The sequence below is a fragment of the Jaculus jaculus genome, chromosome 1 (assembly GCF_020740685.1).
Source record: "Jaculus jaculus isolate mJacJac1 chromosome 1, mJacJac1.mat.Y.cur, whole genome shotgun sequence".
In the NCBI taxonomy this organism is placed as follows: domain Eukaryota; kingdom Metazoa; phylum Chordata; class Mammalia; order Rodentia; family Dipodidae; genus Jaculus; species Jaculus jaculus.
In genome coordinates this window covers 215,972,702-216,000,330 of record NC_059102.1, presented here as the reverse complement: position 1 = coordinate 216,000,330, position 27,629 = coordinate 215,972,702, and the positions used below count along the sequence as shown (strand labels likewise).

The 27,629-nt window shown below is 39.0% G+C and overlaps 1 protein-coding gene across 2 annotated transcripts; it reads right to left on the bottom strand.

Moving 5' to 3' along the window:
- Nucleotides 1–1,145: 1,145 nt before the first annotated feature.
- LOC101611326 (LRP2 binding protein) lies at nucleotides 1,146–26,102 on the bottom strand. 2 transcript variants are annotated; one of them, XM_004666377.2, is made up of 8 exons: nucleotides 25,988–26,102; nucleotides 24,949–25,061; nucleotides 23,490–23,603; nucleotides 9,457–9,599; nucleotides 9,276–9,381; nucleotides 7,192–7,415; nucleotides 5,142–5,316; nucleotides 1,146–1,211 (listed from the first exon to the last, which is right to left on the bottom strand). In XM_004666377.2, exons 1-8 carry the CDS (start codon nucleotides 26,091–26,093, stop codon nucleotides 1,146–1,148), a joined length of 1,047 nt encoding a protein of 348 aa, XP_004666434.1. In that variant the 5' UTR covers nucleotides 26,094–26,102. The 2 variants fall into 2 exon arrangements, with proteins under 2 accessions (XP_004666434.1, XP_044998093.1); XM_045142158.1 differs by having other exon boundaries at nucleotides 23,493–23,603; nucleotides 25,988–26,093.
- Between the last annotated feature and the right edge of the window lie 1,527 nt (nucleotides 26,103–27,629).

Genomic DNA, 27,629 nt, shown 5'->3' with positions numbered 1-27,629 from the left:
TGGATTCTAGGCAGTCAAACTCAGGTGGTTTCAGACCCTCAAGTTGGAGCCTAGATTTAAAACAAATTACAAATGCTGGTGAGGATGTAGAGAAAGAGGAAAACTTGTACAGCCACTACAGAAACCTAGGTTATAAACCTAGAAAAGTATCACAGAGGAAGCTATCATAAGGGAGATGAGAAATACGGTAATGAGACGGATAATGGTAAAGCAAAAGGGGCAAACTGGAAAAAGGCCGCCAGCTGTAGGGCAGGGAGCACAGAGGAGGGGAGTAGGGAAAACACAAATAAGTAAATGACAGTGAAGATGCCATGATGAAGTCATTACTTCGTGTACTAACCTAAATTAAATCCTTTGTAAATAACCTTTGTCAGGTTGACTTACAAAGCATGTATTAAATGATATTCTTTCACTGTGAATGATTTCAGTGAAATTTTTTCATATTTTATCTTGCACTGAAAGGTTTTAAGAGTTTTTAAATGCAGAAAATGAGTTCACAAAGAAAAAAAAGTAACATTTTGCTTCAACTAATCTTAGGACTATTTACTAGGGGCATAATGAGGGAAAATTTGAAGGTACAAAATTCTAAATAATGTCTTAAACCCATATTTTAAAGCTTTTAACAAATTAGCTAATTATTTGTAGAAACTTGTAAATACACTATATACATTTTTCAGAAACCATTAGATATTCTAATTCTATAAATTTCTTTGGCCCTCATTTAATTTTGTGAACATTTTTAGGTGACTGAAACAAAAAAAATAAATAACAGGATGTTAATCAAAATTCACAAACGATGTAGAAGCCAAAGAAAATTTAAATAATTAAACTTTGAAATGATGTTTGTAAGTAAGTTGGCAGCACTTGTATTCAGGAACTTATTAAGCTCAGTCTGTGCTAGGTCATTTCTGACACTGCATTTAGGAAAGCAAAAAGATGCTTCATGGAATGGTGCCAGATTTAATCTTGTGGATAGATTTTAGTTGTAAAAAATCAGATTTCAAATTCAAGAGTGAAAGTTAACATGCCATTTGTGAAATTACCCCAAATAATGCAATTGGATACAATAAATATAAAGGCATAGCTGGCTAAACATACATTGCATGATGTTAGGAGTGGTGGTCTTTGTTGGAATACATTGTGGTCTAAATTCTCTGATGAATAAGTAAAGAGTGCAGTTCCTCTGCTAATGTAGGGTTCAAACGACAAGCCTGAAAATCAAAAAGAAGAGTCAGGTATTTAGATATACACTCATTATTTGGGTATTCTAATATAAAATCTATTTTAATTTTTTTTCATTTATCTGCAAGTTTAGAGAGAAGAGAAACAGATTAGGTGTGCCAGGACCTCTAGCCCACTGCAAACAAACCAGTTGCATGCGCCACCTTGTGTATCTGGTTTTACGTAGGTTCTGGGTAATCGAACCTGGGTTGTTAGGCTTTGCAAGCAAGCTCCTTAACCACTGAGCAATCTCTGTAGCCTTAAAATCTGCTTTTAAGAACAGTAAAGTACAGGGCTGGAGAGATGCCACAGTGATTAAGGCACTTGCTTGCAAAGCCTGATGGCCTGGTGTCAATTCTCGTACTACATAAAACCAGATGCACAAAGCGACACGTGTCTGGAGTTCATTTGCAATGGCCCTGGCATGCCCATACTACTACTGCTTCTTCATCTTCTACTTCTCCTTTCCTCTCTCACTCACACATAAATAAATATTTTTTAAATAATAGTAAAGTACAATGCATTTAAATGGAATTTCTTTTGTATATGGTGCTGAGGATTGAAGCCAGGGCTTTGAACATGTTAAGCAAGCCTCTACCTCTGAATTGCCATTAGTTCTCAAAGGAATTTATTTCTTTCATTTTTTTTTTATTTGCTAAGAGAAAATATGAATGAAAATGGGCATGCCAGGGCTTAGTGCCACTGCAAATGAACTCTAGATACATGCACTACTTTTGTGCATCTGGTTTTACGTGGGTCCTGAGGAACTGAACTCAAGCCATCAGACTTTTGTAGCAAGTGCCTTTAACCACTGAGCTGTCTCTCTAGCACCTCAAAGGAATTTTGATGTCCTACTAGACATAAGGGAGCATTAACATATGTGAAATAGATCAAACTCAAAATAACCATGTTATTCTTTGAAAGAGGTAAGACTTTGTCAAGGACAAGAATAAAAGGAATTTAAGTATTGCTAGAAACACTGTATATTCAGAATTAACTCAAAAAAATAATTGAAATAGGAAGCATTATGTGAACAACAGAATGTATAGTAATTTTGTTTTAAAGTATATAGTTGTGTTGTGTCTGAAGTAAGTAGTGATGAGTGCATGATTTGTAGAAATGCTGGCAGATCATCTGCAGTTATTCAATACAAACCCCTTTCTGAGCAGAAGTTGTCTATTTAGTACCAAGGACAAGGTATTTGTTTAGTTGCTACTAGTGGGATGCCTTTTTTTCCTTTTCTTTTTTTTTTTTTTTTTTTTTTTTTTTGGTTTTTGGAGGTAGGGTCTCACTGTAGCTCAGGCTGACCTGGAATTCACTATACACTCTCAGGGTGGCCTCGAACTCATGGCAGTCCTCTTACCTCTGCCTCCCAAGTATGTGTATGCCACCACACCTGGCTGAAGAAAGCTTTTGTATTTGTTTTCTAAACATTACATTAGAATATTCTGCTTTGCATTAAGCTGAAGCTTCCCTCCATTTACTGTATAGAAGAATGTATAAGAGGGAAAAGTTATTAGCAAAGGCTCTTAGCCTGTTAGCAGGCTGAGACATGGATGAGTCTTCTGGCCGCCTTACTGCCTTGCCTTTTCCTAAAACACACTCATTGCAAATTGGTGTCATGCAGAAAGCATTCAGTAGGATGGTGAGGTTGTAAATGTGCCAACGTCGGTTATATTTAGTCATGAACTAGATTATTATATTTATGTGCAAATATGGGTTTGACACTTTGCAATTTTAAATTTCATACAGAATAATTCAGGGTTCTCAAACTTGTCTAAGCATTAGACTCTCTTAGAGATTATGGTGGTTTCAATTAGATGTCTCCCTAAAAACTCCTGTGTTTTGAATGCTTGGTTCCCAGTTGATGGTAATTTGGGAGGTGGAGTCTTGCTAGAGAAGGTGTGTTGTTGCGGGCAGGCTAGAGGTATTATATCCAGCTCCCCCTTGCCAGAACTCAACATACTCTTCTGCTGCTGTTTTTCACCTACTGTAACAAGGAGGTGATGTCCAGCCTCTGCTCGTGCCATCCTTTCCCCCACTATCATCAAGTTTCCCCTCAAAAACTATAAGCCAAAATAAATCCCTTGCGCCCATCAGCTACTTGTAGCTGAGTGTTTTGTCCCATCAACAAGAAGGTAGCTGCAACAGGCACAGTAGTATCCCACTCCCAGAGTCTAATTTAATTCTTCTAAATAAGCCTTGGAATGTGGCATTCCCAGATGAATTTTTCCAGGTGGTTTTAATATGCAAACAAGTTCACGAACCAGTTCTGTAATATCAGACAGCCGACTTAGGATATTGTTTGTCTTGTTCCTGCATGGCGTAGTTCCTTATGCTGCTGGGCATGGTGGCACCAGCCTGAAATCCCAGAACTTAGAAAGCTGAGGCACCAGGATTAGCAGGAGTTTCAGGCCAACCTGGGCTACATAGCAATATCCTGTCTCCAAAAATTACACACATATAGTTAATTATGATATAATTATTTAATTTGTGCTCATGAATAAATATCATGGACCTAAAACATTCCTAGTTTTTCTTTTTGAAAAATGTACCTATAGTTACCATTCACAATGGCCCCCCAAAAAATCCATCTAACAGTTACTTTCATCACTTGCATTAAAATATGAAATGGTAACTGATTAACCTCAAACTTATAAGACATTTAAGTGTAGTATATATGTTCCTTAAAGGATTTTTTTTTTTTGGAGTATGTATGGGGCGGGGGCAGTTGTACATTATGTGCACAGGCATGTGGAGGCCAGAGGGCAAATTCAGGTGTTCCTCAGGAATGTCGTCCAGGGTAGGGTCTTATTGGTCTGGAGCTGGCCAAAATCTAGAATTGCTGGCCAGCAAGCCCCAGGTATCCTGTCTCTGCCTCACCAGTGCTGGGATTACAAGTGTGAAACACCTCACTCAGCATTTCTTACATGGGTTCTGGGGATCAAACTCAGGTTCTACACAGCAAGCACTTTAAGCTATCTTTTCAGACCTCATTTTTAAGAACCCCCCCAAATTCTACATGTAATTAATATAGACTATATACATATATGTATATGTATGTATATATTTTTTACATAATATATTACACATATGAATATGTATAACAATAGGTTTTCATGATTTTGGGGTGAAAACATGACCTTTTTTGTCTTAAGGTCTTGGTGCTAGGAAAACAGATTTGAAGAAAATAGTTTACATCAAAATAGGACATTTTATCTTCAGAGCTAAATCATACTAATTACAAAGATGCCAACAAATGCTAGGAGGACCAGTATCAATCAATACTACAAGATATCCAACAGCCTGGCACAAGATGAGTCACTTCTATCACATCTACCAGGAGACAGAAGTGGCAATTTGAACAAGAGTGTTGCTTTCACTGCTGGCCTGACAACGAACTCTAGGGAGATGGAGATAGACATTAAGGACACTCAAAACTCATCAAAGCAGAAATTCAGAGGTTGCAGAGAGCTTAATACTGAAGTAGTCTTTTATAACACATCAGCCAAGACTCAGAACATTGAGGAAGAGGGGACAAGAAGATTGTAAGAGCCACAGGGTGGGAAGGAGTACTGGGAGACACTGTCCCCTGCCCCACCGAGACTGACTGATGCATTCATGACCCCACAGTGAGAACTCTACTGGGAGGGCCCTCAATGGAATGGGGTCACGGAGAGGGGATATGAGTGTAACCAGATGGGAATATTACCAACATGCAACATGTTCATACAGTAAAATTCATAATTTAAAAAAACGAACTTTTCAGAATCGAGTACCATCTTCATAGCCTACCCCTCCCTCCCTGTAGTTTGATGCACAATGATTAGGAAAAAACAACAGCCACTAAACTGTTCAGTTCTCTTGAAAAACTCCAGCCACTTCTATTTAGGTAAATTTGTATTTGTTCCAAAGCTTACTTTAGAATAATATAATTTAGCTGTTGTTTCATCTTTTGTGATGCCTAAACCAAGCTGAAGACACCGTGCATGGTAGAAGGCCGCCATTGCCATGCCTCTGCTGATGAACTCTGGGAGACAATCTGTGATCTGGGAGATCATGAGGACATCGTGGATCTCATCATAGTCAGCAATCCTGAGGAGATGTTAAATTGTGAAAATTTAAGGACTAAGTTATGGGTTTATATTTTCACAAAGCAAAATATGTAAATTTTATGCTCAAAGTGATGTCTGTAACCCCTTTGAGAAGTATGTTTGCCATGTGGTAAAATGTTAATGTAAGGTAATCCACAACTACAGGGAAAGATGAACTGGCAGGTTAGTTTGCAGCTTCACTGTGGAAACACACTGGATTTAGCCATTAGAAAACAGGTAGTTAGGATATTAATATTTTAAGCTTAACACCATACTGAAAACTGAATGGGAGAAAAGAGTTCTATATTCCTTTGGGTTAGCCATTGAAACATCAACTTTCAATCTGGATAGTAGTCAATAGGGCCACTTTAACACTTTAAGAAAGTAGCATAGCTATTCTAAAAACTTGGGCAATAAAAAAATAAGTCAGCCTCTATAATCCAGGTACAAATATGGAGAATTATGTGAAAATTAGATTTTTGCCAACCCCATCTTAACCACTATTAGGGAGAATATGAATATGGAAAATAATGGAAATCTATGAAAACTTTAAAGATCTATTCAAAGTCTTAGTTTTAACCAGGGTGGACATTGGGGAAATTGGAGATTACTCCTTTCAGTGGCCTGCTGCCTAGAAGCTAACATATTGGGAAAGAAGGAGAAGAGCAGCTCCTTCCTGCCTTTGTCTTTTCTGGATCGCTGACTAAAAACTTCAGTAGGCCCACAGTCTGATGAGGTCATTCAGATCTGGTATTCTTGGCATACTGCTATGTAATAAGTGTGGGAAACTATGAGACATATGGTTTATAAGATGTGAGTATAAATATTTGAACTAGTATCACCTGACAATCATAAAGGTATATTTTGATGCTGCACTAATAGATCTCATGACTGAGGAATACAGAGAGAAATTAAAACATAATAGACATTTCTAAGCCAGGCATGGGTGGCACACACCTTTCATTCCAGCACTTGGGAGGCAGAGGTAGAGGATCGCAGTGAGTTCAAAGCCACCCTGAGACTACATAGTGAATTCCAGGTCAGCCTGGGCTAGAGTGAGACCCTACCTCATTTCTAATGTGTCAACCTGTTAAGTATTTTATATACATTTTCTATCTGTTATAAAAATATTTTATTCTTACAAATAAAGATGTTTTATAAAGTTAAACTTGATTGAATTAAAATGAAAATCATGAAGATGAATGTCACAGAATTGTGCTCTACAACACAGTAATCACTAGCCATCCTAGTTCTTTAAATAAAATTAAATCAAATTTCAAAATTAAGGGCTGGAGATGTAGCTCAATTGGTAGAATGCTTGCCTAACATGCATGAAACCCTGGGTTCAATCCCTAGTGCTATGTAAGACCAGACATGGTGGCATGAGCCTATAATCTCAATACTCAGGAGAGGGAGCCAGGAAAATAAATTTAAGGTCATCCTCTGTTACATAATGAGTTTGAGGCCAACCTGGACTACATGAGAGATCATGTAGAAAAAGAAAAAGACAAAAGTTGTGTCTTAAGTTGCACTGAAACATTTCAGGTGCTCCGTCACCATCATTCCAAAATGTCAAATGTCCAAATGTCAGACAGAAGAGATAGAGCACAGGACACATATAAATACCTCCGTCATCTTGTTATTCAAATCCTACTGTCGTTTGCATATGTCCCCTGAAAAACCCATGTGTTGTCAATGTGACAATATTAAGACATGGGGCCTTTAAGAGATAATTTGGTCATGAGGGCCCCTCCTTCACAAATAGGACTAAGTACCTGGATAGGAGGCTGTACACAGCCTTTGGATGACTTGTGAGGACACAGTACCCCCTCCCTTCAAGGATGCAGCCCCTTATGAAACAAATTACAACAATCACCTTTTGGAAAATGCAACACACTTCGTAAAGAATTTCATCTTGTAGTAATACTCCACAAGATTCCCTTGTGCATAGACATTTCCACGCTCTGCTGCTTCTCGCAAGCAATGTAGGGCAGCTTGGGTGTCCTGGCGGATGCCTTGTCCATGAAAGTACATGATACCAAGCGCACCCTGAGACTCCAGATTTCCATTGCCACAAGCTTCTGAATGCCAGTAAAATGCCTAAGGAAGCATAATGTCATTGAGAGGAAATTACAAGGTAATACCAGAAAGAAAACAATTATATTATACAACCATCTCCAGGAAGTAGTCCTACAGGAATTGCTCCTTGAGTGTGGTTCCACTAGTGGTGAAAGCCTGAAGAAGTGCAGAGATGAGTCCCTCACGTCTACCCACATGTTGAACAGAGCATACTTGGCAGAGAAGCATCAGCTGTCCTGGACTTCAGACCTTCCAAATTTGCCAGAGTAAAGATAAAGGATGTATGAAACAGGAGCTGAGAAAGTCTCTGAGGCACTTCTGTGAGGAGGCACAGTCGAGAGGAAACTGCTGCTGATGCTGAAGACAAGCTTAGAGCTTGTACTAGTTTCTTGTTGCTGTGATCAAGTCCTGCTAAGAAGCAACTCAAGAAAACAAGCCTTATTTTGGCATACAGTTTAAGAAGTCTATTATGGTTAGTAAGGCATGGCAGCAGGAGTATGAAGTGGCTGGTCACATTTCCTCCACACGGCAGACAGGAAGGAAGACTAAGCTATAAAACCTCAAACCCCTTTCCTCTGGTTCCTTCTATAGGTTCCGTATCCTTAAGAAAAAAAAAAAAAAAAAAACAGTCCCAACAGCTGAGGACCAGCTTTTGAAATACTAAGTATATAGGGGACATTTCACATTCAATCCATAGCAGAGCACCAAGAGGATCTCAGAGATGAGAGATGGAGGCTGCCAAGATCAAAGACAGTGAAGCCCTGTACTCATCTACCATAAAATTAAACTTTTTTGAAACAATTATTTCCAAGTGGCTGCTCAGTTATTTGAAGACAGTCTTAGCCCTTATCTACCACTTATTATTTGCCACTAACTTTCCTCTAACAAGTAGGGCTTAGTCTTGTCTTTTTTTCCCTGTAGGACTTCTTGGAAAATCTCCCAGTCATTCATGATAAGATTATATGTTCACAGAAATATAATGCCGTTAACTTTTGATTCTTAGTATATTTTTACTTGTCAGTGTCACATATTATTTCTTCAAATCAAATGCTTAAAAAAAATTTGACCATGATTTCACGGATATTCTCTTTCTTTTGGTTTTTACACTGTTGGACTTCGTTTTTCTGTTATATAAAATGCTTTCACATCCTTGGTCTCCTTTGGTTCATTCAGGAAGGCAACTTCTATACATCAGTACAAGGTATGGAATAAGCCTTGAGATCTTCAGATGGTTAATTTTGACTGTCAACTTCATTGAATTGAGACATGCTATGATAATAATACTTTTGAGTGTGTCTGGAGCAGATACCAAAGATTAAGGAGGGAAGATGTACTTGAGTGGGACACACCATTCGTTTGATAGACTGGGGACAAGGACTGAATGACAGGGGAAGCTAGAGGAGGCCTACTAAGGCAGGCATTCTCTCTATTTCTGCTTCCTGGCCACCATGAGGAGAGCAACTTTGTTCAGCCACATACTATTGCTACCATAACGTTCTGCTTCTCTACGGGCCTGCAGCAATGGAGCCACTGAACATAAACTTTAAGCCAAAAACATCTTTCCTCCTCATAAGTTGCTCTCTCAGGTATTTGTCACAGCAACAGAGTCTATCACAAGACCCCAAAATATACACTTTCTTTACATTTTTAATGGAATATATAAGAGATATTAAGACCATTCATTGATTCCCCACTGTCTTCTCAAAAAAGAAAGAGCGAAACATACATTTAATGATAATGCCAGAATTAAAAAGAGGAGGGCTGAGGATGCAGATCAGCACTAGAGTGCTTGCCTAGCACCCACAAGGCCTGAGGTTTGATCCCAGCACAAGAAGTAAATGTGTGTGCGTTTGTATGAAGTGGAGGGGAGGGAACTGTTACCTTTGCTAACTCTTTGGGTTCTTTTGTTGAATAGTATAATCCTAGAATGCTTTGAGCCTTCACACTTGCTTTTGGGTTTCCATTGTCTGCAGCAAAAAGCCATAGTCTGAAAGAGAAAGCAAGGCAATTTAATCCTGGTTTCAGCATTTCAGCAACAAACCCCCTTTTCAAGTGAGGTTACCTTTCAGCTTCCTCATCAGATCTTTTAACGCCTTTCCCTTCATAGTAAGCTCTTCCAAGGTTGTAAGCAGCAGCAAACTTTAAGTGTCTCGATTTGGGACATGGAGAGTCAAGAATTTTTTTCATATATTCCACTCCTTTTTCCTTCCACAAAGGAAAAGAACAAACCAAAAAAAACCCAGTTTTTAGTTTTACTTAAATTGAATATTTTTTCCAATACTATATAATGTCCATGTTTAACACAAAGTGTCAGATCACAAACCTATGCATAATGGGTATTCTTGATCTGTGTTTGGGGGGCTGAAGATAAGGAAGGGAAGAATGTATGGCAGCACAACTGCTCAGCAGGCATTCCCAGGAACTATGCAATATAAGAAAACTTTATATTTTCCAGAAAGGAAGTCTCAACATGTATTTCTTTTTTATTCTCCTTCTTCTTACCTTGTACCTCTTTGTTCTGAATCAACAGTGTATAACATTAATTAGAAATTACTGGGCTACAGCTGTAGCACTCTTAGGCATATATCCTAAGGAATCATCTCATTTCCTTAGAAGTACGTGCTCAACCATGTTTATTGCTGCTCAATTTATAATAGCTGGGAAATGGAACCAGCCTAGATGTCCCTCAACTGATGAGTGGATAATGAAGATGTGGCACATTTATACAATGGAGTTCTACTCAGCGGTAAAGAAAAATGAAGTTATGAAATTTGCAGAAAAATCGATGGACCTGGAAAGGATTATACTAAGTGAGGTAACCCAGGCCTAGAAAGCTAAGCGCCACATGTTCTCTCTCATATGTGGATCCTAGCTACAGATGGTTGGGCTTCTGCATGAGAAGGAAAAACTCAGTAGCAGAGGCCAGTAAATTAAAAAGGAGATTAAAGGGAAGAGAAAGGAAGGGAAGAGGGTACTTAATAGGTTGGTATTGTATATATGTAAGTACAATGATTGAGATGGGGAGGGGATATGATGGAGAATGGAATTTCAAAGGGGAAAGGGAGGGGAGGGATATTTTTTATAATCATGGAAAATGTTAATAAAAATAGAGAAAGAAAAAGAATAAACAAATAAATAAATAAATAAAAATTTTAAAAGGGAAATTACTGCACTGGAGAGATGTGGTCAAGACATTTGCCTGCAAAGCCAAAGGACCCAGGTTCAATACCCCAGGACCCAAGTTAGCCAGATGCACAAGGGGATGCATGCATCTGGAGTTCGTTTGCAGTGGCTAGAGGTCCTGGCATGCCCATTCTCTCTCTCTCTCTCTCTCCCTCTTTCTCTCTGACTCTCTCAAATAAATAAATAAATAAAGCAAGATTCATGAAGAGAAAAATCCTCACTGGAGAAAAGACAGCCTCTTCAGCACATGGTGTTGGGAAAACTGGATATGTATCTGTAGAAAGATGACAATAGATTCTTCTCTCCATGCACAAGAATTAAGTCCAAATGGATTAAAGACCTTAACATCAGACCTGAAACTCTGAAACTGCTAGAGGAAAAAGTAGGGGAAACCCTTAAAAATATTGGTCTTGGCAAAGACTTTCTGAATATAACCCCAATTGCTCAGGCAATAAAACCACAGATTAACCACTGGGACCTCATGAAATTACAAAGATTTTGTACTGCAAAGAACACTGTGAATAAAGCAAGGAGGCAACCTACAGAATGGGAAAAAAAAAATCTGCCAGCTATATATCTGATAGAGTAGTAATACCTAGGATACACAAAGAACTCAAAAAGTTAAATAAGGGCTGGAGAGATGGCTTAGTGGTTAAGCATTTGCCTGTGAAGCCTAAGGACCCCGGTTCAAGGCTCAGTTCCCCAGGACACATGTTAGCCAGATGCACAAGGGGCGCACACATCTGGAGTTCGTTTGCAGTGGCCAGAGGCCCTGGCGTGCCCATTCTCTCTCTCTCTGTGTCTGTCTCTCTCAAATATATAAATAAACAACAAAAAAAATTTTTTAAGTTAAATAATAAGATTCATGAAGTGGCATATGCATCTGGAGTTAAAAAAAATAAAAGAAAAATTACCAAAGTTACTTCTTTCATAGTTCTTAAGGTATACTCATAAGCTCTTAACAAATACTTTCTTCTCTTCAAGAATATCTTCACTAAGTGAGCTTACTAATAATGTTTATCCAAAATGCTAACCTTCACATGGCATCTACATAGTCACGAGGAAATCATAAAAACATTCTAGGGCTGGAAAGATGGCTTAGCAGTTAAGCCCTTGCCTGTGAAGCCTAAGAACCCCGGTTCGAGGCTCAATTCCCCGAGACCCATGTTAGCCAGATATACAACAAGGGGGTGAACACATCTGGAGTTTGTTTGCAGTGGCTGGAGGCCCTGGTGCGCTCACTCTCTCTCTCTCCCTCTTTCTCTACCACACTCAAATAAATAAATAAAAATTTTAAAATATTTTAAAAATATTCTAGACATTAACAAAAGATCCCCCCTCAAAATCCATCAGAAACAAACCTTCAAACAGCTTTCAAAGAAATAATCACAGGCGGGAGAGATGGCTTAGTGGTTAAAGGCACTTGCCTGCAAAGCCTAAGGATACAGGCTCAATTTCCCAGTACCCACATTAACCAGATGCACATGGTGACACATGCATCTAGAGTTCATCTGTAGTGGCTAGAGACCCTGGCATACCCATTCTCTCTCCCTCTAAAATAAAAAAAAATATTTAAAATAATAACATTATTGTAAAATCAAATATATATCCTTCATTATACCCATTACAAATAGCTCTTTTAAAGTGCTCATGCTAGCTAAGTATTATGATAATGGGTAAGAAAAGTATGAATATTATCCTACCAGTACTACAATTTTCTGAGCATGTATATCTAAATTTCATGTTAAATAAAGCTGTAATTTGTATGATGGTTCAGCCTTGATACTATTTAATTGTACATAGGGAACGACTGAGTCTAAAAACAAAAATAAAGGTAAAACCAACATTTTGAAATAATTTTGCATTATAGAGGAAGAGGAAGAGAGAGAAAGACATGGGAAGTTTCATGGCAAGTGTGTCTGAGCTTATTTCATAAAGGAATAATAATATCTCATAGTTTCCCTCCTAGTTCTCTTCTGCTATTCTAATTCCCAATTAGTGTTTTAAGCCACTGACTAATTCATTGCAATATTGATAAATACCATAGATGCTAACACAACAAACATCTGAAAAGACTGAGACATGTTGATTATGTTTTTTAAAGGCACATTGGGTTTTGTAACAAACTAATTTTGATACAAAACAGTAAGTTCTTGAAATTCTAGCATACCAAGAAAATTACATGAATAAAATAAGTATGATAATTAGTCTTATCCTGCATTTATAAACAATATCATTTAATAAGTCAAATCCAGATACAGTGAATTACTTGAGACTAATTTTTTGCCAGATATTTAAATGCTATACTTAAATACTTCACTGCCTGATTATAATAACCTTATAGTTTTCAACTATTCATCTTGCTGGTGAATAATCTTATTTAAATGTTTCACAGAATGAATTTTAATATTATCCCCTAAAGGCCACTTTATTATCTGAAGACCATAGAAGATTCATAAAACTAGCAGAAAAATTTACATTTCTGACCTTATTTTATTTTAGTTATTTTTACAGTGATGAGAATGGAACCAAGACCTCAACATACTAGCCCAGAGTTTTACCACTGAAATAACCCAAAGCCTTTCATTTCAATGATGTGTGTGTGTGTGTGTGTGTGTGTTGTGTATGTGCGTACATCTCATAGGCTATAATGGTTGGAAGGATTAAGTGGTAAAAGACTAAAGAGTGTATCCATAGATACTGACAGAACTGTTTGAGACCAGGACCCTAAATATGCCTTTCACATGCCAAGCTGCCTACTTATCTCCAGCACAGCTACAGCAGAAGTGTTGGCAACTAATGTTCCCCATGACTACTTCAGGCAGGGTTACTGACATGACTAGAAACGGAAATATATGATACTTATAAAAATTTCCCAATTTTGCTCATGTTGCATCCTCTGTCTGAATACGATTCCTCCCTCAATGCTCCTCCTCTGTCTAAATACCACACAAACCCTCATGATCCCCCTCTGTCTAAAAACTATTCCTACCCTCATGCTCCTCCACCTAAATACCATGCCTCCCCTCAGGCTCCTCCTCTTTCTACATACCATTCCTCACATCACGCTCATCAAAAAATACCATACCTCCCCACATGCTCCTCCTCCTTCTATATACCATTCCTCCCCTCATGATTCTCTTTCTAAATACCATTCCTCCCCTCATGCTCAGCCTCCTCATAAATATGATTCCTCCCCTCATGCTCTTCCTCCTTCAAAATACCATTCCTCGCCTCATGCTCCTCCTCATTTTAAATACCATACCTCTCTTCATGCTCCTCCACCTTCTAAATACCATTCCTCCCCTCATGCTCCTCCTCCTTCTAAATACCATGCCTCCCATCATGCTCCTCCTCCTTCTAAATACCATTCTTCCCCTCATATTCCTCCTCCTCCTAAATACCATTCCTCCCCTCATGCTCCTCTCCTCCTAAATACCATTCCTCCCTTCATACTCCTCCACCTTCTAAATACCATTCCTCCCCTCATGCTCCTCCTCCTTCTAAATACACATCCTCCCATAATGCTCTTCCTCGGTCTAAATACCATTCCTCCCCTCATGCTCCTCCTCCTTCTAAGTACCATTCCTCCCTTCATGCTCCTCCTCCTCATAAATACCATTCCTCCACTCATGCTCCTCTTCCTCCTAAATACCATTGCTATCTTCATGCCCCTCCTCCTCCTAAATACCATTCCTCCCCTATTGATCCTCCTCCTTCTAAATACCATTCCTCCCTTCATTCTCCTCCTCCTCCTCAAAAACATTCCTCCCCTAATACTCCTCCTCCTTCTAAATACCTTTCGTCCCCTCATGAACCTCCTCCTAAATACCATTCCTCTTCTCATGCTCCTTCTCCTTCCAAATACCATTCCTACCCTCATGCTCCTCCTCTGTCTAAATACCATTCTCCCCTCATATTACTCCTTCTCCTAAATATCATTCCTCCTGTCATGCTATCCTCTAACTAAATTCCATTCCTTTTCTCATGCTCCTCCTCCTCCTAAATACCATTCCTCCCCTCATGCTCATCCTCCTTCTGAATACAATTCCTCCCCTCATGCTCCTCCTTCTAAATTCCATTCCTCCCCTCATGCCCCTCTTCTTCTAAATACCATTCCTCCCCTCATGCTCCTCCTTCTAAATACCATTCCTCCCCTCATGCTCCTCCTTCTTCGAAATACCATTCCTCCCCTCATGCTCCTCCTACTCGTAAATACCATTCCCACCCTCATGCTCCTCCACCTTCTAAATACCATTCCTCCCCTCCTCCTCCTCCTCCTCCTAAATACCATTCCTCATCTCAGGCTCCTCCTTCTCCTTAATACCATTCCTCCCCTCATGTTCCTCCTCTGTCTAAATACCATTCCTCTTCTAATACTCCTCCTCCTAAATACCATTCGTCCTGTCATCCTCCTCCTCCTACTAAATTCCATTCATATTCTCATGCTCTTCCTCCTAAATACCATTCCTCGCCTCACGATCTTCCTCCTTCTAAATACCATTCCTCCACTCATGCTCCTCCTCCTTCTAAATACCATTCCTCCCCTCATGCTTCTCCTCCTCCTAAATACCATTCCTCTCCTCGTGTTCCTCCTCCTTCTAAATACCATTTCTCCACTCATGCTGCTCCGTTGTCTAAATACCATTCCTCCCCACATTCTTCTTCTCCTTCTAAATATTGCTCGCCTCATGCTCCTCCTCCCCCTAAATACAATTCCTGCCCTCATACTCCTACTCCTAAATACCATTCCCACCTTGTGCTCCTCTTCCTTCAAAATACCATTCCTCTCCTCATGCTTCTCTTCCTCCTAAATACCATTCCTCACCTCATGCTCCTCCTCCTTCTAAATACCATTCCTCTCCTCATGTTCCTCCTCTGTCTAAATACCATTCCTCTTCTCACACAACTGCTCCGCCTAAATACGATTCGTCCCGTCATCCTCCTCCTCCTACTAAATTCCATTCGTCTTCTCATGCTCCTCCTCCTCCTAAATACAATTCCTCCCCTCATGCTCCTCCTCCTTCTAAATGCCATTCCTCCACTCATGCTCCTCCTCTGTCTAATACCATTCCTCCCCTCATGTTCCTCCTCCTTCTAAATACCATTACTCAACTCATGTTCCTCCTCCTAAATACCATTCTTCCCCTCGTGCTCCTCTTCCTCCTAAATACCATTCCTATCCTCATGCCCCTCCTCCTCCTAAATACCATTCCTCCTCTATTGATCCTCCTCCTTCTAAATACCATTCCTCCCCTCATGCTCCTCCTCCTCCTCAAAAACATTCCTCCCCTAATGCTCCTCCTCCTTCTAAATACCTTTCATCCCCTCATGCTCCTCCTCCTTCCAAATACCATTCCTCCCATCATGCTCTTCCTCTGTCTAAATACCATTCTCCCCTCATATTACTCCATCTCCTAAATATCATTCCTCCTGTCATGCTCTCCTCTAACTAAATTCCATTCCTTTTCTCATGCTCCTCCTCCTCCTAAATACCATTCCTCCCCTCATGCTCATCCTCCTTCTGAATACAATTCCTCCCCTCATGCTCCTCCTTCTAAATTCCATTCCTCCCCTCATGCTCCTCTTCTGTCTAAATACCATTACTCCCCTCATGCTCCTCCTCCTCCTAAATTCCTTTCCTCCCCTCAAGGTGTTCCTCGTATATACCATTCCTCCCCTCATGCTCATCCTCCTTCGAAATACCATTCCTCCTATGCTCCTCCTTCTAAATACCATTCCTCCCCTCATGCTCCTCCTCCTCCTTAATACCATTCCTCACCTTATGCTCCTCCTCCTCCTAAATACCATTCCTCCCCTCATGCTCCTTCTCCTAAATATCATTATTCCCCTCATGCTCCTTCTCCGAAACACCATTGCTTCCCTCATGCTCCTCCTCTGCATAAATACCTTTCCTCCCCTCTTGCTCCTCCTCCTTCTAATTACCATTCCTCCTATTGTGCTCCTGCTCTCTAAATACCATTCCTCCCCTCATGGTCCTCCTCCCCCTAAATACTATTCCTCCCCTCATGCTCCTTCTCCTTCTAAATATTATTCCTCCCCGCATGCTCTGCTCTCTAAATACCATTCCTCCCCTCATGCTCCTCCTCTCTCTAAATACCATTTTTCCCCTCTTCCCTCCTCCTTCTAAATACCATTCCTCCCCTCATGCCCCTCCTGTTTCTAAATACCATTCCTCCCCTCATTCTCCTCCTCCTTCTAAATACCATTCCTCCCCTCATGGTCCTCCTCTGTCTAATACCATTCCCCCCCTCATGCTCCTCCTCCTCGTATATACCATTCCTCCCCTCATGCTTCTCCTCCTCCTAAATACCATTCCTCTCCTCATGCTCCTCCTCCTCCTTAATACCATTTCTCCCCTCATGTTCCTCCTCTGTCTAAATACCATTCCTCTTCTCATACTCCTCCTCCTCCTAAATACCATTCCTCCCATCATCCTCCTCCTCCTAAATTCCATTTGTCTTCTCATGCTCCTCCTCCTCCTACATACCATTCCTCCCCTCATTCTCCTCCTCCTTCTAAATACCATTCCTCCCCTCATGCCCCTCCTGTTTCTAAATACCATTCCTCCCCTCATGCCCCTCCTGTTTCTAAATACCATTCCTCCCCTCATGTTCCTCCTCTGTCTGAATACCATTCCTCTTCTCCTCCTCCTCCTCCTCCTAATTACCATTCCTCCCCTCATACTGCTCCTCCTTCTAAGTACCACTCCTCCCCTCATGCTCCTCCTCCTAAATATCATTCCTTTCCTCGTGTTCCTCCTCCTTCTAAATACCATTCCTCTCCTCCTGCTGCTGCTCCTAAATACCATTGCTCACCTCATGCTCCTCCTCTATCTAAATATCATTCCTCCCCTCATGCTCCTCCTCCTTTTATATACCATTCCTCTCCTCATGCTCCTATATCTATTAACTATTACTTACTTCCTGCTGTCTTCTGTCTAAACAACATTTCTTTCTTCATGCTCTCTGATCACTAAAGCTTAGCTTGTGTAAGCCATTCACAATAAAAGTTCTGTGACCACACCTTTGTGTTTAACACCTACATCTATCTTAATCATAACACTTAAGTACATTAGTATTCTTTTCTCCCCCTCCCTCCCTCTCTCTCTCCCTCTCTCTCTCTTTTGGTTTTTCAAGATAGGTTCTTGCTGTAGCCCAGTCTGATCAGGAATTCATTTTGTAGTCTCAGCATGGCCTTGAACTCATGGCAATCCTCCTACCTCTGCTTCCTGAATGCTGGGATTACAGGAATTCACAGCCATGCCTGGCTAATAGTCTTTCTCAATCAACACTAATTGACATTTCTATCATGTCCTCCAAGGCTGATGCACTGCAAAGTCTACGAACCTATGGCATACAACCCAATCTATTCTACCCAGAAAAAGTATCCCTTATAATATATGGTGAAAGAAAACTTTCCATGACAAAAACAGCTTTACAACTATATGAACACAAAACCAAACTTACATAGAGTATTTCAGGAAATTCTCCACACAGAAGAATCCAATAACCAACCTCAAGTACCTACAAGAGGCAGATTATAATCACCAAACTCAGAGAAAGCACAAAAAACTTCAAAGTCCATGAAAACACCAAACCACATAAACCATCACAATATGGCAGGAATCAAATCAAACCTCACAGTCATTAACATAAGTATTAATGGGCTTTATGCACCCATCATGAGACACAAGCTAACAGGGTGGATTGGAATATTAGAGCCCTCAATCTGTTGTCTTCAAGGAATCCACCTCACCACCAAAGATAGACACCTCCTCAGGGTGAAAGGATGGAAAATGATATTCCAAGAAAATGGGAATGAAAAACAAGCAGGCATAGCTATACTCATATCAGGTAAAATAGACTTCAAACCAAAAGTAATTAAAAATAAAAAGACAAAGAAGCCCACTTCCTACTTGTCAAGGGAACTATCCATCAAGAGGATATCACAATAATAAATCTTTATGCACCAAACACAGGGGCACCACAGTTCATAAAACAAAACCTACTTGACAATAAAACAGAAATAACCACCAACACCATCATAGTTGGAGACTTCAATACTCCATTCTATATTCATTATTCAATATTATATATTCAATATTCAATATTCCATTCAATACTCCATTGTCAGCAATAGATAGGTCATCCAAAGAGAAAATCAACAGAGATGCCACAAGAAAAGAAAACTATAGGCATATTTCCCGGATGAATTTAAATGCAAAGATCCTGAACAAAATCCTCACAACCCGAATTCAAAGCACATCAAAAGCATTATCCACCTCGATCAAGTAGGCTTCACCCTAGGAACACAGGGGTGGTTCAACATATGGAAATCTGTCAATGTAATACACCACATAAACAAGGTGTTGCAGTCAGGTTTGCATTGCTAGTAGAAATCACCCAACCAAGAACAGCTTCTGGGGAAAAGAGGCTTATTTTGGCTTACAGGCTCGAGGGGAAGCTCCATGATGACAGGGGAAATCAGTGGCATGAGAAAAGGGTGGACATCACCCCCTGGCCAACACAAAGTGGACAATAGCAACAGGAGAGTGTACCAAGCACTGGCAAGGGGAAACAACCTATAACACCAATAAGCCCACCTCCAACAATACACTGCCTCCATGAGGCGTTAATTCCCAACTCTCCATCAGCTGGAAACCTAGCATTCAGAACACCTAATTTTATGGAGGACACCAGAATCAAACCACCACACAAGGTTAAACACAAAAAACACATGATAATTTCGATAGATGCAGAAAAGGCCTTTGACAAAATACAATATCACTTCATGATCAAAACATTGGAGAGAATTAGCATGGTTGGTTTATATCTGAACATAAGAAAGGCTATATATAAAGCTTCTAAAGGCCAAATAATACTTAATGGAGAGAGACTGGAGGAATTCCCATTGAGATGAGGAACAAGAAAGGGGTGTCCTCTCTCACCTCTGCTATTCACTATATATTGGAAGTCCTTTCTCAAGCAATAAGACAGGAGAAAGAAACAAAAGGATACAATTTGGAAAGGAAGAAGTTATCTCTATTTGCAAATGACATGATTCTGTACCTAAGAGACCTGAGAGCCTCCATCTCAAAACTTTTAAAAGTGATTAACTCCTTCAGCAAAGTAGCAGGATACAAAATCATTGCACCAAAATTAGTAGCCTTTCTATATGCAAAAGACAAAGATACAGAGAAAAAAATAAGTGACATTGTCCCATTTTCAATAGCAACAACAACACCAAAATACCTTGGAATAACATTAACCAAGGAAGTGAAAGATCTATATAATGAAAACATAAAAGCACTTTAAAAAGAAATTGAGGAGGACTTGAGAAAATGGAAAGACCTCCCATGCTCCTGGTTAGGCAGAATTAACATTGTGAAAATGGCAATCCTACCAAAGACAATATACAGATTTAATGCAATACCAATCAAAATTCCAACATTGTTCTTCACAGAGATAGAAAAAAATGATCTCAGAGTGCATACGGAAAGGCAGAAGGCTTTGGATATCCAAGCATATCCTCAACAAAAGAAATACCTCTGGAGGCATCACCATACCTGATCTAAAGTTATATTATAAAGCCATAGTAATAAAAACAGCATGGTACTGGCATAAAAACAGGAGTATAGAGCAATGGAATAGACTTGAGGACCCAGACTTTGGGTCAAGCAACTATAGCTACTTGATATTTGACAAAGGCCCTGGAAAAAAGATAGCATCTTCAACAAATGGTGTGGGAAAAACTGGATAACCATATACAGGAAATTGAAATTTGAATCACACATCTCATCATGCACAGCAATCAAGTCCAAATGGATCAAAGAACTCAATATAAGACCAGAAACTTTGTTACTACTGGAAGAAAATATTGGAGGAAATTTCCATGATATAAGAATGGAAAAAGACTTCCTGAACAAAACCCTAGTAGCACAGGACCTTAAACAATCACTCAACCAATGGGATCTTATGAAGCTAAAAAGTTTCTTAACAGACAAACATACAATAGCAGAACCAATAGATTACCCACAGAGTGAAAGAAAATATTTGCTGAGTATCTGTGGTCAGCTAGGTTTATTTTGGAGGAAGAGCATTGCAGTCATGAATTCTAGGTGTTACTAAACTAACACACACACATCTTCAAATATTTCTCTTTTCTATCATTCATTTTATTATGAGATGCTACAATTATAAAAGATAAAAGATAAAAAGAAGCCTGGTATGGTGGCACACACCTTTGATCCCAGCACTCTGGAGGCAGAGGTAGGAGGATCGCTATGAGTTCAAGGCCACCCTGAGACTCCACAGTGAATCCCAGGTCAGCCTGGGCTAGAGTGAGACCCTACCTCAAAAAACAAAAAAAATAAATAAATAAAATAAAAAGATTTTAAAAAAGGATTAAAATTCTTAGGAATCTAAAGCATAGGACCTATCAATAGCTTTAGCTTTATACAAGGGAAAAAGGACAATTATTGAATATTTTATGTGCCCTGTATTAGGCGTCTTTTATAAGCCGTCCATTCAGTCTTGTTAACTATGTGAGTTAGAGTTGTTAGTTTTATTTTATATGTCAACTCCAATGCTTGAATTGGGAATATCTCCAAAGTGCATAAAACTGCTAATGGTTGTTATAGACTCAGCTGGATTGTGAGTCATGATCAATTATCAAAGTTAGTCATGACAAAGAGAAGGGGAAAATGGCAGACATATCTCCAAGTTAGGTTTATTTATCCTAATTTTACAAATGATGAAACAAAGCACAAAAAATATTAAGTAATGTTCACAGACAATATTGCAAGTTGTGAAGCCAAGATTTGAAATCAATGATGAAGCCAAGATTGGAAAGCCTTTGTGCTTTTCACATTTTAGAATTATTAATAGACCAATATGGATAGTCCAGCTTTGCTTATGAGTACAGAGATATATATTTCTAAGTATCTTTGAAAAAATACAAAATAAATTTCAAATTTTTACTTCACAGCATAAGAAGTATTTTGTGCAATGAGAAAAAAATGCACATACACACAGTCATCCCTTGAACCACAAAGTGGCCTGGATATCCATGACCTCACAGTGCCTATTATTATCTACACAAGACCAGTATAGTAGGAGGAAAAGATGATAACATCAAAATAAAAGACAGCCTAATTGAGAGGAGGCGGTGATATGATGGAGAGTGAAGTTATGAAGGGGAAAGTGTGTGTGGGTGAATAATCATGGTTTATTGTCTATAATTATGGAAATTAATAATAAAATAAATAAATAATTCAAAAAATACAGAGCATATTCCCCTGTGGGGTGAAAAATTCAAATTGACCTTTAGATACCAAAATAGTGCAACTGCAAAAACTCATGGCAAACTGACAAGGTCATTTCTCAGCCAAGATTATTTGAATTTCCCACAGCACTATTTCTGACCTATCCTCTCAAAATTTAGAGTGACAGAGTCCTTATTATTTGTGAAGTGTGTCAGAATTCTACTCTTATTTAAAATCACCAGGTTTGAAAAAACATACCAACAATATTTTCAGGAAATATTGTAACATGTCAAAGATTTTACTGATAATTCTGAGAACCATGATGCTTCAGAAAAGGAATCTGAATTCTGCCTTTCCCTATCCCTCAACAAAGTGAATAATTCAGTGCTAAAGCTATACATATTTTTTTCTTTCCTTCTTTCTTTCTTTCTCTCTTTCTTCCTTCCTTCCTTCCCTCCCTCCCTCCTTTCTTTCTTTCTTTTTGTTTGGTTTTTGTTTTTTTGAGGTAGGGTCTCACTCTAGTTCAGGCTGACCTGGAATTTGCTATGTAGTCTCAGGATAGCCTCCAACTCATGGTGATCCTCCTACCTCTGCCTCCCAAGTGCTGGGATTAAAAGCATGTGCCACCATGCACAGCTAAAACTATATTTTTCAGAAAAGACAAACAGTCTCAAATGGCATACAATGAACAGAAAGTTGCAATTTATGTGTATTTCACCAAATTTGCTCACCCTGTGAACAAAAATGTAGAGGCCAAATCCCTATACAAGCAATTCCTTAGGGTAACTGATGGTTTTAATGAAATGTCTCCTATGGACTCATGTGTTTTGAGTACTTGGTCCCCAGACGGGGGCAATTTGGGAAAGATGTGGAGCCTTTTAGAGGCAGGCCCTTGCTGGAGGAGGTGTTTCACTGTGGGCAAACCTTGAGGTTTATTTGTCCAGCGCCCTGTGTGTTTGGGGTTGGCTCATGTAAATTACTTTTCTCTGTGACGATGTGAGCCAGTTCTTACTCATGCCATGCTTTCTCTGCCTGCCATAATGAAACTGCCCCTCAGAACTCTAAGATGAAATAAACCCCTCCTCCCTCAAGCTGTTTGGGTTGGGCACTTTGTCCCAATAATGAGACTGATAAAAGAGCCCTAATTCATTATTAATATCAAAGAGGAAATAAGTGGAAAGAATACACATTTCTCTAGCATTTTGGGGATGGTTATTCAAGTTTAAGTACAAAGAGGCTCATTTATTTTTTATTTTTTGTTTTTTTGAGGTAGGGTCTCACCCTGGAATTAACTATGTAATCTCAGGGTGGCCTCGAACTCATGATGATCCTCCTACCTCTGCTTCCCGAGTGCTGGGATTAAAGGTGTGTGCCATCACACCTGACCTAGAGGCTCATTATTTTTGATAGTTGAATCTACTTATGTAAGTGTCTGGATAGGTTTTGAAGACAAGCTGCTAGCCTGGAGTTGAGGTGAGGATGGATATATGTAAAAATGATACCAATATTCTTAAAATGCTGAAATGTAGTTATGAAGATGTAAAATAGAGATATTATATAGTAATTTAATTAGATCAAAGAATGGCTTGACAATGAAATCTGAAACACCGTGAACAATAACTTACAGCATTTGTAATGGTCCCGAGCCCATCGTAATACATCACTCCTAGCTGGTAAGTTGCTTGATGATCTTTCTCTTTGATTTCTTCAAACTGTTCTAATGCTTCTTTATACCACCCCTATAGAACCCAGAGAATATTTAACTTTATTATGATTTTAAGTTAACATCATACTGAAGTACAAAGAGATAATTTGTGTCCAAAGGTACTCAGTTAACAAACAATACAATCATATTGGACACCACACTCTTAGCCATTGGACTGTGGTCTCCCAAGAGAAAACATGCATGCTTCAACAAATACTTACGAAGGTACCAATATCAAAAGGTTGGGCCGGGCGTGGTGGCACATGCCTTTAATCCCAGCATTCACAAGGCAGAGGTAGGAGGATCACCGTGAAAAACAAGAACAAAAACAAAACAAAACAAAAAAAAGGTTGGCCATGACAACCTACACCAGGTTGAATGAGACAGACACTGAGGATACTCAACACATACCAAAGCAGAAATCCAGAAGCTCCTGAGAGCTCAACACTGCAGTAGACTTAAAACACACCCACCACAGCTCAGGGAATTTTATGGAAGAGCCACAGGCTGGGAGGGCACACCCAGAAGCATTGCCCCCCACCCCAATAACTGCTGTTCTCACATGTAACCGACAACCTCATGCGGAATAAACAGGAGGAGGGAAATGATGGTATTAACACATGATGTGACCATATAAAGTATATACTTAATTTTAAAAATCCCCCCCCAAAAAAGAGAAACAAGTACATATCAGAAAAAAAAAAAGGTTGTCAAGAAAGTAGATGGATTAATAACTGCCCAATTCTTGATGGATCATGGGAGACTGGGGACAGTCTCTTTTCACATCTTCCTGCATGGTGGTAAGGAATTGAAGCTCTATTATTGAATTTAAGATGGTAGCAATCATAAATTTTCTGAGGTCTGTCTCCCAGCCTATCCCAAGCATATAAAGTGGATAAAGAAGGAATTAGCTTCCTCATGCTATAGAACAATCTAAATTTGGAACTAGAGAATCTCAGAGGCTTTAATTATTGTTAATATGCAAATATTTAATAAAGGATATAAATGTTGAGAGCAAAAATATTTTAAAATTATATTTTTAATTTGTATGTGAACATGGATTTTTATAACAAAATCACTCACATAAATGATCTTTGTGAAGAATGTTCAATAGCTCACTCTGTTAGCTGTTTATCACACTTAGAGCCCAAACCATAGTCTATGTGATTTGACAGAATTTCCCTACTTGAAACTAATAGAAAGGTTGCTGGGAGTATCTCATACCTCTACTATCCCTATTCTCTCTATCTATCTTGGGCTGTGGATGGAAGCTAGGACTTTGTCCATGCTAAACAAGTGCTCTTCCAATGATCTAACAACCACAACAATGAGGATTCACTGATAAAATTATGGGGAATGGAAACAGACAGAAAAAATACCTCTTCAAAATATAGTTGACCTCTTAGAAAATATGCCAGAGCATCCCCTCTTCTTATTCTTTCCTTCAGGAGCTGCAATGCCTTATCCACCAAATCAGCATGGGTGTAATGATCTAATTTAGGAAGGTAAAAGTTTCATTAACCATACAATGTGAACCTTCTCTCTTGAAGTAGTAATATAGAACTCATCACACAGTGTTAGTTTCTTTCCTAGTTCTCATGCCTAAAATTAAGTTCAAGAAAAAAGCATGACCTATGCAAAGGCATGATTATAGTACATAACAATATACCTTGTATCATTAAAAAAAACCCTCATTTATTGATTTTCAGACTATGCTTGCTCATGGCCAATAGGCATTCTTATTTAGGCTATGTGTATGTCTTGGGCAAAGCTGCCTTCTGGGAAAGTTATCTTATCCTAACCCATAAATAGAACTCTAATCAAATGAGCTTAATTTGTTTAATTTTTTAAAATTTTTATTAGTATTTTCCATGATTATAAAAAAAATCCCATGTTAATTCCCTCCCTTGAGCTTAATATTTTAAACCTGTGTACAAATAACTTTAAATGCCCATTGGAAGTAAATAATTATGGTGGTGTTCTTTCCCTGCCCCGCCCCTAGGTAGGGTCTCACTCTAGCCCAGGTTGACCTGGAATTCACTATGTAGTCTCAGGGTGGCTTTGAACTCATGGTGATCCTCCTACCTCTGCCTCCCGAGTGCTGGGATTAAAGGCATGCGCCACCATGCCCAGCTATGGTATTCTTTTCAACAGAAATGGCTTCAGGCTTCTCTTTTTTCCAGAGGTATATCCTTAAATTTCAAGAGTAAAATCAGAGTCAAGACTGAATTGTGACACTTCTCCACTGATAATTTGCTATCAGGGTAAGATTTTCAGACTCTTGCAAGAAGGCTTGAAAGAAGTATAAAATTAACCACTTCTTTAAAGTGAAGAAGACACATATTTCTTATCTAGCATATATAATGACATTTTGTTAAGAATATTTCCCAAGCCAAGAGTACATATCTAGGTTTATACCGGGCTTTTCCCTCTTCCAGTGAAAGAACTTCTGATGCTTGGCAGCATACTGAGATACTGATGCATAGTAGGGGTTCTTGGGCAACTTTTCACTGGTCAAATTCATCCTGTTTCCACAATGTATATTCTGTAAAAGAAGAGCAAATAAGAAAGTAGACATTTCTTCCCCTAGAAATGTGTAAAGAGTGATTGTATTTCCAGGTGGCATCCATTATAAAAACTTCCTCACCCCCACTACCTAGCACTAAGACACTAATGTGCTTGTTCTGAGCTATGAACATTCTTTCCTAGGAAACTAAGGACCCTCCAGAGCCATGAGACATAGACCCTCTATGTTTGTCTCTACAGATGGAATTACTGATGGAATGTGATACAAGTCCTATCTGGCTGTGAGTTCACACAATGCAGTGAGTCATATCATCTCCTACAACCAATGCCCCTTAATGGGAATAGTGGCAGTACTCAGAGATAAAGTTCTTGTGCACAGATGTCATACTGTTGCCTTGCAATTAAAGCTCACCCAGAGCAATCCAGTTCAAAATGAAAGTCCAGGTTGGCATAGGTTGAGGGTAGTGAGACATTAAACGCAATTGTTGCTATGCTCTTTTTTGCTAATTTTTTCACATTTTACTGTTTCTACTTAACTTTCACCAATCAGGTGCAAGTTTCTAGTCAAGGTTCCTGATTGGTGGTCTAAACAAGATCTCAAGAGACCCTTCTTATGATAGGAAAACTGAATTTATATACAATTTACTATGTTACACACTAAGCTCCTTCATTGGACAAGAATAAAAGAGAGCATTCAGTGAGCTCGTGTAAACATCCACTGAGATATCTGTGACTTTAGAAGAGTCATTTATTCTTTTTAATTTTTAAGGGTTTATTGCTTTGGGCTGGGATGATGATTCAGCAGTAAAAGGAACTTACTTATAAAACCTACTGGCCTGATTTCAATTACCCAGTACCCATGTAATTCTAGGCCTGGGTTCAATTCCCTACACCCATATAAGGCCAAATCCCAAAGGGGCACATGTGACTGGCATTATTTGCAAGACACCTTGGAGCACCCATGCACACAAACACAAATAAATAGATATTTTTTAAAAAAATAGTTAATTTCTTCATCTGTAGTTTGAATTAATGTAACTAGCTTGGGCGCTAACAATCTTAGATCCTTTTCCTTAATAAATAAAATTATTGGACTACATGAATTAAAAAACATATGGTAGCATTAAAAATGTAAAATTCCCATCCAGAGTAAATTCCAGGTCAGCCTCGGCTAGAGTGAGACTACCTCGAAAACAACAACAGAAAAATGTAAAATTCCCAATGAACTATAAGATAAAGCAATATAGATAGGTAGAAGAGAACAATCAAATAGGATGAAGATACTATACCCTGTCAATTATTACAGACTGGAGTTTTGTGTTCACTGAACACATTAACATATGTTATTATATCTTAAAATGTTAAAAAAAAAAACAAACTAGCTTACCAGGAAGGACAACAGAAGTGAAACAGACATAAATAATACCTTACCTCCTTTGCATTCATATTGTTCTGTGTGGCTGTGAGACCACACATAGTTTTTGTTATTACTTAAAAGAAATGTGGGCTGGAGAGATGGCTTAGTGGTTAATCA